The sequence below is a fragment of the Salvelinus fontinalis genome, chromosome 9 (genome assembly GCF_029448725.1).
Source record: "Salvelinus fontinalis isolate EN_2023a chromosome 9, ASM2944872v1, whole genome shotgun sequence".
NCBI lineage: Eukaryota > Metazoa > Chordata > Actinopteri > Salmoniformes > Salmonidae > Salvelinus > Salvelinus fontinalis.
In genome coordinates this window covers 37,523,736-37,538,709 of record NC_074673.1, presented here as the reverse complement: position 1 = coordinate 37,538,709, position 14,974 = coordinate 37,523,736, and the positions used below count along the sequence as shown (strand labels likewise).

At 42.6% G+C, this 14,974-nt stretch overlaps 1 protein-coding gene across 3 annotated transcripts in view; it reads right to left on the bottom strand.

The window, feature by feature from the left end:
* cpne2 (copine II) overlaps positions 1-12,865 on the bottom strand; it is a 30,201-nt gene extending 17,336 nt beyond the window's left edge. The window contains exons 1-9 of one of the 3 annotated variants that reach the window (XM_055934295.1): positions 12,626-12,865; positions 7,813-8,015; positions 6,175-6,354; positions 5,972-6,046; positions 5,546-5,617; positions 5,267-5,350; positions 4,979-5,068; positions 4,707-4,805; positions 4,126-4,212 (exon numbers count right to left, since the gene is read on the bottom strand). In XM_055934295.1, the coding sequence (XP_055790270.1) occupies positions 4,126-4,212; positions 4,707-4,805; positions 4,979-5,068; positions 5,267-5,350; positions 5,546-5,617; positions 5,972-6,046; positions 6,175-6,354; positions 7,813-7,986 (861 nt within the window). In that variant the 5' untranslated portion in view covers positions 7,987-8,015; positions 12,626-12,865. The remainder of the gene's footprint in view (positions 1-4,125; positions 4,213-4,706; positions 4,806-4,978; positions 5,069-5,266; positions 5,351-5,545; positions 5,618-5,971; positions 6,047-6,174; positions 6,355-7,812; positions 8,016-12,625) is intronic. The other 2 variants (XM_055934293.1, XM_055934294.1) reach the window with 2 other exon arrangements.
* Positions 12,866-14,974: the final 2,109 nt, after the last annotated feature.

Genomic DNA, 14,974 nt, shown 5'->3' with positions numbered 1-14,974 from the left:
CCGTGGTGGACTGTGTGAGACTGACAGGTGTTTTGTGCTGATATTAATACATGAATTAAATAGGGATTTGGAGCCATTACTCTAATCCCTGCCTGAAGCAAAGCCACATTACAGGCATTTGTTTTTTAATAAAAAATACTATTATGAACGACAATTCATTAGCTGTGTGCATAACGCTTTAATGTGGATTCATAATACATTTAAAGTTGTTTCCTTTTAGACTTAATATGCCTTTTTGTGATTTCCATAATGGATTGACTAATTAAGAGGCATAGTGTATATCTATTAGTCTCTGCGTGTTTTTTATTTATTTATTTATTTCACCTTTATTTAACCAGGTAGGCTAGTTGAAAACAAGTTCTCATTTGCAACTGCGACCTGGCCAAGATAAAGCAAAGCAGTGTGACACAGACAACAACACAGAGTTACACACGGAGTAAACAATAAACAAGCAAATAACACAATAAACAAGTCAATGACACAGTAGAAAAAAGAAAGTCTATATACAGTGGGGCAAAAAAGTATTTAGTCAGCCACCAATTGTGCAAGTTCTCCCACTTAAAAAGATGAGAGAGGCCTGTAATTTTCATCATAGGTATACTTCAACTATGACAGACAAAATGAGGGAAAAAAATCCAGAAAATCACATTTATTTGCAAATTATGGTGTAAAATAAGTATTTGGTCAATAGCAAAAGTTTATCTCAATACTTTGTTATATACGCTTTGTTGGCAATGACAGAGGTCAAACGTTTTCTGTAAGTCTTCACAAGGTTTTCACACACTGTTGCTGGTATTTTGGCCCATTCCTCCATGCAGATCTCCTCTAACACGGACTTTCAACTCCCTCCAAAGATTTTCTATGGGGTTGAGATCTGGAGACTGGCTAGGCCACTCCAGGACCTTGAAATGCTTCTTACGAAGCCACTCCTTCGTTGCCCGGGCGGTGTGTTTGGGATCATTGTCATGCTGAAAGACCCAGCCACGTTTCATCTTCAATGCCCTTGCTGATGAAAGGAGGTTTTCACTCAAAATCTCATGATACATGGCCCCATTCATTCTGTCCTTTACACGGATCAGTCGTCCTGGTCCCTTTGCAGAAAAACAGCCCCAAAGCATGATGTTTCCACCCCCATGCTTCACAGTAGGTATGGTGTTCTTTGGATGCAACTCAGCATTCTTTGTCCTCCAAACACGACGAGTTGAGTTTTTACAAAAAATTACATTTTGGTTTCATCTGACCATATGACATTCTCCCAATCTTCTTCTGGATCATCCAAATGCTCTCTAGCAAACTTCAGACGGGCCTGGACATGTACTGGCTTAAGCAGGGGGACACGTCTTGCACTGCAGGATTTGCGTCCCTGGCGGCGTAGTGTGTTACTGATGGTAGGCTTTGTTACTTTGGTCCCAGCTCTCTGCAGGTCATTCACTAGGTCCCCCCGTGTGGTTCTGGGATTTTTGCTCACCGTTCTTGTGATCATTTTTACCCCACGGGGTGAGATCTTGCGTGGAGCCCCAGATCGAGGGAGATTATCAGTGGTCTTGTATGTCTTCCATTTCCTAATAATTGCTCCCACAGTTGATTTATTCAAACCAAGCTGCTTACCTATTGCAGATTCAGTCTTCCCAGCCTGGTGCAGGTCTACAATTTTGTTTCTGGTGTCCTTTGACAGCTCTTTGGTCTTGGCCATAGTGGAGTTTGGAGTGTGACTGTTTGAGGTTGTGGACAGGTGTCTTTTATACTGATAACATGTTCAAACAGGTGCCATTAATACAGGTAACGAGTGGAGGACAGAGGAGCCTCTTAAAGAGGGGTCTGTGACCAAATACTTATTTTACACCATAATTTGCAAATAAATTCATTAAAAAATCCTACAATGTGATTTTCTGGAGAAAAAAATTCTCATTTTGTCTGTCATAGTTGAAGTGTACCTATGATGAAAATTACAGGCCCTCTCATCTTTTTAAGTGGGAGAACTTGCACAATTGGTGGCTGACTAAATACTTTTTTGCCCCACTGTACAGTGTGTGCAAAAGGCATGAGGATGTAGGCAATAAATAGGCCATAGGAGCGAATAGTTACAATTTAGCAGGTTAACACTGGAGTGATAAATGAGCAGATGATGATGTGCAAGTAGAGATACTGGTGTGCAAAAGAGCAGAAAAGTAAATAAAATAAAAACAGTATGGGGGCGAGGTAGGTATATTGGGTGGGCTATTTACAGATGGACTATGTACAGCTGCAGCGATCGGTTAGCTGCTCAGATAGTTGATGTTTAAAGTTGGTGAGGGAAATAAAAGTCTCCAACTTCAACGATTTTTGCAATTCGTTCCAGTCACTGGCAGCAGAGAACTGGAAGGTAAGGCGGCCAAATGAGGTGTTGGCTTTGGGGATGATCAGTGAGATATACCTGCTGGAACGTGTGCTACGGGTGGGTGTTGTTATCGTGACCAGTGAACTGAGATAAGGCGGAGCTTTACCTAGCATAGACTAATAGATGACCTGGAGCCAGTGGGTCTGGCGACGAATATGTAGCGAGGGCCAGCCGACTAGAGCATACAGGTCGCAGTGGTGGGTGTTATAAGGTGATTTGGTAACAAAACGGATGACACTGTGATAGACTGCATCCAGTTTGCTGAGTAGAGTATTGGAACCTATTTTGTAGATGCATCGCTGAAGTTGAGGATCGGTAGGATAGTCAGTTTTACGAGGGTAAGTTGGGTGGCGTGAGTGAAGGAGGCTTTATTGCAAAATAGAAAGCCGATTCTAGATTTGATTTTGGATTGGAGATGTTTAATACGAGTTTGGAAGGAGAGTTTACAGTCTAGCCAGACACCTAGGTATTTATTTTACATTTACATTTAAGTCATTTAGCAGACGCTCTTATCCAGAGCGACTTACAAATTGGAAAGTTCATACATATTCATCCTGGTCCCCCCGTGGGAATTGAACCCACAACCCTGGCGTTGCAAGCGCCATGCTCTACCAACTGAGCCACACGGGACCACCATAGTTGTCCACATATTCTAGGTCGGAACCGTCTAGGGTGGTGATGCAAGTCGGGCGGGCGGGTGCGGGCAGCAAACGGTTGAAAAGCATGCATTTGGTTTTACTAGCGTTTAAGAGCAGTTGGAGGCCACGGAAGGAGTGTTGCATGGCATGGAAGCTCATTTGGAGGTTAGTTAGCACAGTGTCCAAGGAAGGGCCAGAAGTATACAGAATGGTGTCGTCTGCGTAGAGGTGGATCAGGGAATCGCCCGCAGCAAGAGCGACATCATTGATATATACAGAGAAAAGAGTCGGCCCGAGATTGAACCCTGTGGTACCCCCATAGAGACTGCCAGAGGTCCGGACAACATGCCCTGCGATTTGACACACTGAACTATGTCTGCAAAGTAGTTGGTGAACAAGGCGAGGCAGTCATTAGAAAAACCAAGGCTATTGAGTCTGCCGATAAGAATACGGTGATTGACAGAGTCGAAAGCCTTGGCCAGGTCGATGAAGACGGCTGCACAGTACTGTCTTTTATCGATGGTGGTTATGATATTGTTTAGTACCTTGAGCGTGGCTGAGGTGCACCCGTGATCAGCTCAGAAGCCGGATTGCACAGCGGGGAAGGTACGGTGCGATTCGAAATGGTCAGTGATCTGTTTATTAACTTGGCTTTCGAAGACTTTTGATAGGCAGGGCAGGATGGATATAGATCTGTAACAGTTTGGGTCTAGGGTGTCACCCCCTTTGAAGAGGGGGATGACCGCGGCAGCTTTCCAATCTTTAGGGATCTCGGGCGATACGAAAGAGAGGTTGAACAGGCTGGTAATAGGGGTTGCAACAATGGCGGCGGATAGTTTTAGAAAGAGAGGGTCCAGATTGTCTAGCCCAGCTGATTTGCACGGGTCCAGGTTTTGCAGCTCTTTCAGAACATCTGCTCTCTGGATTTGGGTGAAGGAGAAGCTGGGGAGGCTTGGGCGAGTAGCTGCAGGGGGGACGAAGCTGTTGGCCAGGGTTGGAGTAGCCAGGAGGAAGGCATGGCCAGCTGTTGAGAAATGCTTATTGAAATTTTTGATTATCATGGATTTATCAGTGGTGACCGTGTTACCTAGCCTCAGTGCAGTAGTTCACCTTGCATGACTTCAGAATGATGATTCCAGAGTTTTTGTAGCTCTTTTTCTTCTTCTGTTTTTTCGGATTAATGCATTCAAATTCGACCTGGCGGAAAGGAACACTAAGTGAAAAATTACAACTAAGACCCATCTGCACACCCACACAATTTACACTCATTCTCACACCAGCTCTATTTGCATTTCTGCCATTAGCAAATGACACAAGGTTTTCAGGAAGAAGTTGGCAGCCAAAAACTGAAGTAAAATGTAACTTCCTACTTCTCTCACCAGGTGTTACCAAGCTGTAAAATAAAGTGTTACCCAACATCCCTTAGTGAGGTTAAAACAGGCAGTAGATTGAATTTGTGTTAGTAAATAAACACTTGCGAATATCCAAATGAACAGGCATCCTCCATTCAGAATTGGTGAGCTGTGTTAGGTGCATTGAGTGTCTTAAGTGAGTCATTCACTCACAGTGAGAAGTGCGTTGAGATTGGAGACAATGTGAAAATGGACTTAGATCCACATCAAAGCATGACTAACCCATACAGAACAAAACCCCATAGATAAACAGGAACAGATGTAAAATACATCCCTCACCTCCAGGGAATTCTGGGCTTCACTCATCTTGGTGACAGTGGTCTGAAACTCTCCAATGAAGTCATGACTTCCGTCGTTGTCGTAATCATAGCACAGTACCTGCAATATGAGACAACCCACAGGAAGGACAAAAAGATCAGAACATTCCGTCATACCACAAGAAATCACTTAAAATGTATTTGGCTTTTCACATATATTAAAGGGGATTCCCTCGCTAACATTTTCATGCCATCGTCCTCAGATTAATGCACATGTTGGTAAACCTCACTTACCTTGATGCTCCTGTCTACGTCCCCATCACAGAGGGAGATGAGTGGTACTGTGAAGGGCTTCCACACCGGGTCCAGAGTGTTCTTTATCACCTGCAGCACAAAAACAGCTACAGAGATCCAACTTCTTCCATGTCATTTGGAAGACAGAACTCAGAAGCGAGGTCAATCCAGTTAACGTATTACCAGGTGGTAATACACTTTGTTAGTGATTTAATACACTTAGTTCTACAGTGATGACATTGAAATAGTCCAAACAGCCACCCCTGACCAACTACCGAGCCAACTCACCTCTGTCCTATGGACCAACATCCATTTCTCATCATCTCCTTGCTTGTGGAACTCTAGGTAAGGGTCTGATTTACCAAAAAAATCCTGCAAAACAAAGCAATCTTGTTTGACAACGGCCCACATAGCTGCCAGCATACCACGGTGAAGACTTGGAGAGGGCATTGTTGTTGTTTCATGAGCATTGTCTTTATTGACAAAATCATTTTGTTGTTCCAAATATTACGTAAGAACTTCTTAACAGTGATGATAATATGGTACTACGTGGGCAGTGACTCTTACCTTCTTGTCAAGCTTTCTCCCATGCAAGGTCAGTGTGATTACTCTATTGTCTGACAGCTCCAACGCAGTTATCTGTACACAAGAGAAACCGTTACTGTATTGTATCCAGTGTAAAACTGTACCATGTTACAGAACGTGTGTGTGTATGTGTGAGTGTGTGTGTATGTGTGAGTGTGTGTGTATGTGTGAGTGTGTATGTGTGAGTGTGAGTGTGTATGTGTGAGTGTGTGTGTGTGTGTGTGTGTGTGTGTGTGTGTGTGTGTGTGTGTGTGTGTGTGTGTGTGTGTGTGTGTGTGTGTGTGTGTGTGTGTGTGTGTGTGTGTGTGTGTGTGTGTGTGTGTGTGTGTGTGTGTGTGTGTGTGTGGACATGTCTTTATTTCTTGGATCGCTCTGTGGGTATGAGTTGTGCAAGCATGATGTTCTCACTGTGATGGTTCCTTTCCCAGCTGGCTTGCCATTGGCCAAGGTCAGTGATCGGTGAAGTTTCTTATTGGACACAATCTAAAGGTAACAGACCAGAGAGAGAAGGTGAAAATGCCCAACTGCAAATAAACATAACAAACAGGTGATAAACAGATGCAGAAAGGGGTCACAGATAGACTCTAAGAACAGTGTGACAGGTAGCATACCACCCCCAGTGTACAGATGTACTCTCCCAGGAAGTCATGCTCATACAGCTGGCTGCTGCCCTTGTCCTCATCAAACAGGGCAAACTTGAGCTTCTGGACCTCCTCAAAATGGTAGTCCACCTTAAATTTCACCCCAAACACTGGATTCAGGTTATTTACCGCAGTCTCTGTTCGACCAATCTGAAAATGATACACAGGAATATGGTTTTGTCAAACAGGTACTGTATTCACACACACAAACGTGCCAACACCGAGTACACAGAGTGGAGCACAGGGGGTTGGTGGCACCTCAATTGGGGAGAACAGGCTCGTGGTAATGACTGGAGCAGAATTGGTGGAATGGTGTCAAATACATCAATCACATGGGTTCCATGTGTTTGATGCCATTCCATTTACTCCGTTTCAGCCATTATTATGAGCCGTCCTCCCCTCAGCAGCCTCCACTGGATTGGAGGTGGACATGTGGGGGTGTGTAAGGCTGAAAAGGCCTTATTCATGTGAAAGATAAACCTAGCTGGTGGGGACTAACACAGTGTATGTGTGACTCACTGATAGAATATTCACATAGTCCTCGACCCCTATTGTGCTCTCATCTCTGAGGCTATACTGGCGCAAACTGTACATTCCAACGCTGCTCTGTCTGTTTGACTGGAACCCCTCGCCTCTGTGTCTCTCCCAGCGTCTTCTCTGACTGTTACCTCCCTCCCCTTTCTGTGCTATCACACTTCCCTCTTTACCCCCACAGCACAGATGGCTCCTCCACCCGGAGTGAACCCTTTACTCATGCCGAGACAGATAGGAAGAAAAGCCCTTCCCTTTAAAAACCCTTCACTCCTCTATTTCTTCTCTGCGTTTTTGTTTCATATAGCTTTGGAATGTTTGTGTATAGTTGTGTGTTTTATGAGCTGTAGCTTTCATCATGATCCAAAGAGAAACCATTGTCAGGATGGCTACACGCTCAGTGTGTTTTAAGAGATGAAATGTTACACCTCTGGAATAGTAGACATCCTCCGAGGTACTTTTTACATATAGGCTCCCCGTTTTCAAATCCCACAGGGTATTTTCCATGTCCCTTCCCTGTTTGTCTGTAAGTTCCATTCCTCATTACTCTTTCCACTCTCTTTCCACGCATCAAGAACATAATTGTTTCCGTCCAAATTTCCATGGTAACTGCAGCAACCGCTTTGCTGGTTTCATGTTGGAGCCTGCCCTGTTGACAGACAGCCCAAGCCTGCAGCGATCACACTTAGCCTGCTTCAACACAACAGTACCCAGGCAGGCAGGCATGTCTTTCTCTGGCAATGAGAGGGCACCCGGAGCACACACAGATCCACACTCCTCAAGACACCACAGCTTCAAAGACGGCTCTGGATTGATGTTTCTCCATTATACATTGATAACACTGTGTGTTATTGCGAACTTGGCGAGCATCAATCGATAAAACATTGAGAGTAATCAACAGTCAGAGGATATTTATTAATGATTATTTCACCCTCTCAAGCGGTTTACTTCACCACTTTATTCAACCCCTACAATCCTTCATTCCTTCCACTTTTCCAACAGTCATTTCTCCTTTTTTCTTCCTTTATAATTGACCCCCTCAACCTTTCCCACACATGCCCACCCTCCTCCCCTCACCTCAACCCAGTTGCTGTCCACCTCGTGGAAGAGCACTAAGAAGGGGTCAGACTTGGAGGCCACGTCTCTGTCCAGCAGGTTGCCACAGCACACGGACAGCTCCACCCTAGTGACGCAATTCTGGGGACCCATGGTTGGCCCAGAGTCAGGCCCCGTGCCAAGCGTGTAGGCCATGCTCGCAGGAGTGTCAGCCCTCCCACAGCCTAGGAACACACATAGCACAGAGAAACAGCACTATGAATGACATTACTGTAGCATGGAGCATTCAGTAGAGACTCATAGGTTCAAAATAAGATAGAGAGATGCACAAAACATGAGGATGTTTAATGCAGGGCGGTTAATGACAGAGAATTTGGGACCTATCATAAATTCTCATATTACAAATTCAATAGAACATAAAACACATATTTGATCCATGTGCAGTATTCAGAGAGTTGAATGAATCAATTCAGCTGCATGAAAAACAAAGATCAGGGTCGCTTGCAGAATAATTGATATACAGGGGTCCTTCATTTGTCATATGAGAGAATAAAAGCTGTACTCTGTCAAACATTCATACACAGGTAACGTAATGTAAGGACATGAGGAGTGTGGTGAGGGCTCTTGTTGCTAAGATACTGATGTGCCATTGTGTAAGACCCTCCCTCCACTGTTGGTGCTAGTGGAACCAGGGTATAGGAAATGGATTATAATACCAACAGATCACAGATGTAGGACTGCATACAGTGCATTTGAGAAGTATTCAGACCCTTTTACTTTTTCCACATTTTGTTACGTGACTTATTCTATAATGGATTCAATAGTTTTTTCCCTCATCAATTTACACAGAATACCCCATAATGACAAAGCAAATTGTAAAAAAAAAATGAAAAATGAAAACAGAAATATCACATTGACCCTTTACTCAGTACTTTGTTGAAACACCTTTGGCACCAATTACAGCCTCGAGTCTTCTTGGGTATTACGCTATAAGCTTGGCACACCTGTATTTGGGGAGTTGCTGCACAGCTATTTTCAGGTCTCTCCAGAGATGTTTGATCAGGTTCAAGTCCGGGCTCTGGCTAAGCCACTCAAGGACATTCAGAGACTTGTCACGAAGCCACTCCTGCGTTGTCTTGGCTGTGTACTCCGGGTCGTTGTCCTTTTGTAAGGTGAACCTTCGCCCCAGTCTGAGGTCCTGAGTGCTCTGGAGCAGGTTTTCATCAAGGATCTCTCTGTACTTTGCTCCGTTCATCTTTCCCTCAATCCTGACAAGTCTCACAGTCCCTGCCGCTGAAAAACATCCCCACAGCATGATGGTTTCCTCCAGAAGTGACGCTTGGCATTCATGCCATCTTGGTTTCATCAGACCAGAGAATCTTGTTTCTCATGGTCCGAGAGTCCTTAGGTACCTTTTGGCAAACTCCAAGCGAGCTGTCATGTGTCTTTTACTGAGGAGTGGCTTCGGTCTGGTCACTCCACCATAAAGGCCTGATTGGTGGAGTGCTGCAGAGATGGTTGTCCTTCTGGAAGGTTCTCCCATCTCCATAGAGCAACTCTGGAGCTCTGTCAGAGTGACAGAGCTCCTCCCTGACCAAGACCCTTCTCCCCCGATTGTTCAGTGTTGCCGGGCGGCCAGCTCTAGGAAGAGTCTTGGTGTTTCCAAACTTCTTCCATTTAAGAATGACGGAGGCCACTGTGTTGTTGGGGACCTTCAATGCTGCAGACATTTTTTGGTACCCTTTCCCAGATCTGTGCCTCGAAACAATCCTGTCTCGGAGCTCAACGGACAATTCCTTTGACCTCATGGCTTAGTTTTTGCTCTGACATGCACTGTCAACTGTGGGACCTTATATAGACAGGTGTGTGTCCAATCAATTAAGTTGGTGAAACATCTCAAGGATGATCAATGGAAACAGGATGCACCTGAGCTCAATTTTGAGTTTCATAGCAAAGAGTCTGAATACTTATGTAAATAAGGTATTTCTGTTTTTATTTTTAATACATTTGCACAAATATCAAAAACACTGTTTTCACTTTGTCATTATGGGGTACTGCGTGTAGATTGACGAGAATAATTTTTTAAAATTCCATTGTAGAATAAGGCTGTAACATAATAAAATGTGGAAAAGGGGAAGGGGTCTGCATACTTTCCGAATGCACTGTATGTTGTACCATAAGTAATGAACTGAAGTAATGCATTGTAAGATTATAATGAACACTGAAAATATTTTTATTTTACCAAAATGCGCATTTTTTCTACATTTTTATTTATTTATTTATTTTATTTATTTATTTTACCTTTATTTAACTAGGCAAGTCAGTTAAGAACAAATTCTTATTTTCAATGACGGCCTAGGAACAGTGGGTTAACTGCCTGTTCAGGGGCAGAACGACAGATTTGTACCTTGTCAGCTCTGGGATTTTAAACTTGCAACCTCTCGGTTACTAGTCCAACGCTCTAACCACTAGGCTACCCTGCCGCCCATTGTCATTTTCTGATATGGTTAATGAACTGTTATATGTAGGCGCCGTATATGACACTCCTAATGACGCTCGTTCCATCTAAAGGTCGTATATGAGGCTCTCTATGACGCTCGTTCCATCTAAAGGTCATGTATGGGGCTCTCTATGACGCTCGTTCCATCTAAAGGTCATATATGAGGCTCTCTATGACGCTCGTTCCATCTAAAGGTCATATATGAGGCTCTCTATGACGCTCGTTCCATCTAAAGGTCATATATGAGGCTCTCTATGACGCTCGTTCCATCTAAAGGTCGTATATGAGGCTTTCTATGACGCTCGTTCCATCTAAAGGTCATATATGGGGCTCTCTATGACGCTCGTTCCATCTAAAGGTCATATATGAGGCTCCTAATGACGCTCGTTCCATCTAAAGGTCGTATATGAGGCTCTCTATGACGCTCGTTCCATCTAAAGGTCATATATGAGGCTCCTAATGACGCTCGTTCCATCTAAAGGTCGTATATGAGGCTCTCTATGAAGCTCGTTCCATCTAAAGGTCATATATGAGGCTCTCTATGAAGCTTGTTCCATCTAAAGGTCATATATGAGGCTCTCTATGAAGCTCGTTCCATCGAAAGGTCTTTCCATTATCAATAATTAGATTCAACCAAAGCAAACGTGTACAATGGGAGCACACTGAAGTGTACAGCATCATAAACATAAACACATCACACACTTCCAACCAAATCATAAGCATCTTCATGGATGGATGGATTCGCAAGCAAGTGTACAAAAGTATCATATTCTCAATTGCTTGTATAATGTAAACAGTTAAATGTTGTTTTGGTATCAGCAAAAATATTATACAGAAGACATCAGCATAGTCTTGCTCACATACCAAAAATAAAGAGAGTGATAACTGACTCCATATCCCCAAACAGCCCCTCAGGCTCAGTCCATCCAACATTACAGTCACTGGAGTTAACACATTCTTCAAACCTAAGGCAAAGCTCTGGCCAGAGTACGATACGAATCTTTGTGGGGTAGTAGGAAATGGGGAAAGACTACAGGATCTGAATGAGTCTAGAACTGTCTCAGTGACTTGAATTCTAAAATAAATAATGCCACATACTGTAGGCGCATTGAAGTTCAAATAAAATCTTTGATACTTTAACCAATTAGTTTACATTTTGCCATGTGCGTCGCTGAATATTCCATTGTATAATCACACACTGAAAACTGATTTGAATACAGTAGGCTACCTAAAAGAGTTACAGGCCCAAGTCACCACCCTCAGTATCATGTTGTTCTCCTCTCTGTGTTCAGTGTGGTAGAGGGAAGTGACCTCACAGATAAATACAGGTCTGGTTGTCTGCAAACATAAAGGGCCCCTCAGGTGCCCCTTGAGCTGTTCTAATCAGCAGGAAAACTTTTCTCAGACCATTTATTCAGATGGTAAAAATATTAAATTGGGTACTGGGCCAGTAACTAGGGACTTTATCTTCAAATGGTCCAGGCTAAATCAACACATATAGATACGCATAGATCTATCGAGATGACTATCAATCAAGACAATTGTCAACCCAAGCAGAAAATTGCATTCCCATCTTCACTAATCTCAGTGCTGGAGGACTAGACTGACTGCATCATCTCATCTACTGTGAGAGCAAATGTCACTTGAGAATACTTATGGGGTGGGTGAGAATTTTGATGGTTGCGTACAATGGAAATTCAAAACATTTCAGAATAGATTTTAACTACCAACAAAAGGGATGAGCACAGGTAAATCCAGAGAAAGATGGAGCAAAGATAGATACAGAAAGAGAGAGTAAGAGGATATTGATTGATTGTAAAAGACATGAGTCTCAGAGGAGACTGACATTTCTACTTTAGAACTAGTGACAACTGACTCCGTTTCCTCTTGTGGTTGACAGCTTGAGCTTTGTGCTTTCTTTTCACATTAACATCTGACATATCCTGTGTGCCACCATAAATATTTGCATCAGTTTGCAATTTCAGGAAATAGTACGTTGAACATTACAATTACAATCAATCAATATCCTCTTACTCTCTCTTTCTGTATCTATCTTTGCTCCATCTTTCTCTGGATTTACCTGTGCTCATCCCTTTTGTTGGTAGTTAAAATCTATTCTGAAATGTTTTGAATTTCCATTGTACGCAACCATCAAAATTCTCACCCACCCCCAAGTGAAATACACTGACAATATTTCAGTCAGCACACATTGGAACAGATTGTATTTTTTATTAAAAGAGACATTTACTTAATTGACATGTTTCCAGACATAATATATGAATATCGTTAAATCGGATAGGATAAAAATACACAAGTGTCCCAATATTCTCTTACCTTGGTAAATGGGATTTTTTACTAATACTCTTCTCTGAAGAACGCTTCTTCTTGATAACTTTAACACTTTTCTTTCTATGCACACATTGACGTTATTTTCATGATGTCCAAAACATATAATCAAGGGAATACAAATTGTTGTGGTTGTCCGCGAGGGGAGGTCATTCTGGTCTGTGACAGTCTCTCGCCGAGTGCTGTAGTGGAGCAATTGAAGTGGTCGCGCATTGCAACTCCACCCGACTCAATGCCTTCAGCAAAATTAGAACAGAAATGCTCTGGTTCGGGAATAGCTACATACTTTTCTTAACATAGACTATTATTGTGTAATCATTAATCAGGGCCGAATGTTATATAGCTCAATGCGTTTGACACATAAGTACAGTATATTAGGGTACATTACTGTTTCCATAAAAGTTAACCCTAAAAGCCCCAACATATTTTTATCTTAAAAAATGTCAAGCACAAGCAGTAACATATTTACTTTCCTTAACCCTTTGTAACACATGTTTTTGCTTTTAATTCCCCAAAATAAGCATGTATTACATTTATTTGACACATTTACACTCAAATGTATGCACTGATACAAAACATGCTCTTTCCATGAAATAGACTGACCAGGTGAATCCAGGTGAAAGCTATGATCCCTTATTGATGTCACTTGTTAAATCTACTTCAATCTGTATAGATGAAGGGGAGGAGAAAGGTTAAAGAAAGATTTCTAAACCTTGTGACAATTGAAACATGGATTGTGCCATTCAGAGGGTGAACGGGGAAGACAAAATATTTGAGTGCTTTTGAATGGGATATGGTAGTAGGTGCCTGGAGGTGTGTCAAGAACGGCAACGCTGCTGTGTATTTCACGCTCAACAGTTTCCCATGTGTATTCAGAATGTTCCACCACCCAAAGGACATCCAGCCCAACTGTGGGAAGCATTGGAGTCAACATGGGCCAGCATTCCTGTGGAACGCGTTGTACAACTTGTTGAGTCCATGAACCGACGAATTGAGGCTGTTCTGAGGGGGGGAAAGGGGGGGGGGGGGGGGGGGGGGTGGAGGTGCAACTCAATATTAGGAAGGTATTCCTAATGTTTGGTACACTCGGTGTACGTTTTTTGCAACTTGTGATAGGGTTAGTGTTTTGTTTCTGAGAAATAGCGATTTTGCTTATTTGATGTAGCGATACGACCTAAGATAGTCTGGGCGTTATAGGCCCAGTGCCATCAGACTTATAGTTCTGACTGAAGAGTTTAATTCCAAAAAGCTATAATGTACCCATTTTCAGAAATGTTGGTAAATTAGCTTTTATTGTTTAAAGAACTTAGTGAAAAAACGAATATCTTCCATATCTAATCATTGGCATGTTCAAATGACAGTATGTTTAAAATCTATCGCTTGGTTTCATTTCAGAGACAAATGGTATTTTGCAAAACGCTATACATGTTTGGGCACTGAGGAGGTAATACAGCACTAATCACGTGTAGGATTTGACTGCAAAGGAGAAGGGCATGTGCTGTGCCTGAAAGAATGAGCATTTCAATGAAACTGTCACTGTTGATGTTCTATGCATTCGTTAGTTTGACCCAGCCTCTGTTTGACCCTTCTTATGCTCGTCTCCACCCCCCTCCAGGTGTCGCCCATTTCGCCTGTGCATTTATACCTGTGTTTTCTGTCTATTGCCAGTTCGTCTTGTCAAGCGTACCAGCGCGTTAACCGTCCCTTGACCTGTCGTTTGCCTGCCCCGTTTTGTGATAAACATCTGTAATTCGAACTGTCTGCATCTGGGTCTTATCCTGAGTCCTGATAATATATCAGTCTCACTCGCAGATAAATTAGTACTGCTAGGTTTTACACAGTCAAATGTAACAAAAAAACTACATTTTTAATAAAGAACTGCACAAATGATTCATTTGTGACATCAATATTTTATAACTCAACACAGTAATATGGAATCTGTATGTAAAACATTTAGCAGATGCTCTTATCTAGAGCAACTTACAGTTGGTGCAGTCATCTTAAGACAGCTACAGTCAATTGTCCAGGTCCAAAGTTCTAACTTTTCCTTTGATTGTCATCAAGTCCTGGGTTTATGTAACTACAGCTGATAGAACCGAGTGGACCCGACCCCAGCTCTGCATAGCATATTTATTTCACACTAATAAAAGGTGAATTTATTGACTTTATAGAAGGCTTAGCCAACATATAAAGAACTATAACTATGTTAACCAGAAGAGCAACTTGGCTGATAAAACAATCTGTCACTCGGGTCCAGTCTGGTCTAGGGTATGGGTCGGGTCTAGTTGTAATTGGGTCCATTCGGATTCCGTTTAAAATCCCTGGTCAGTTTGGGTT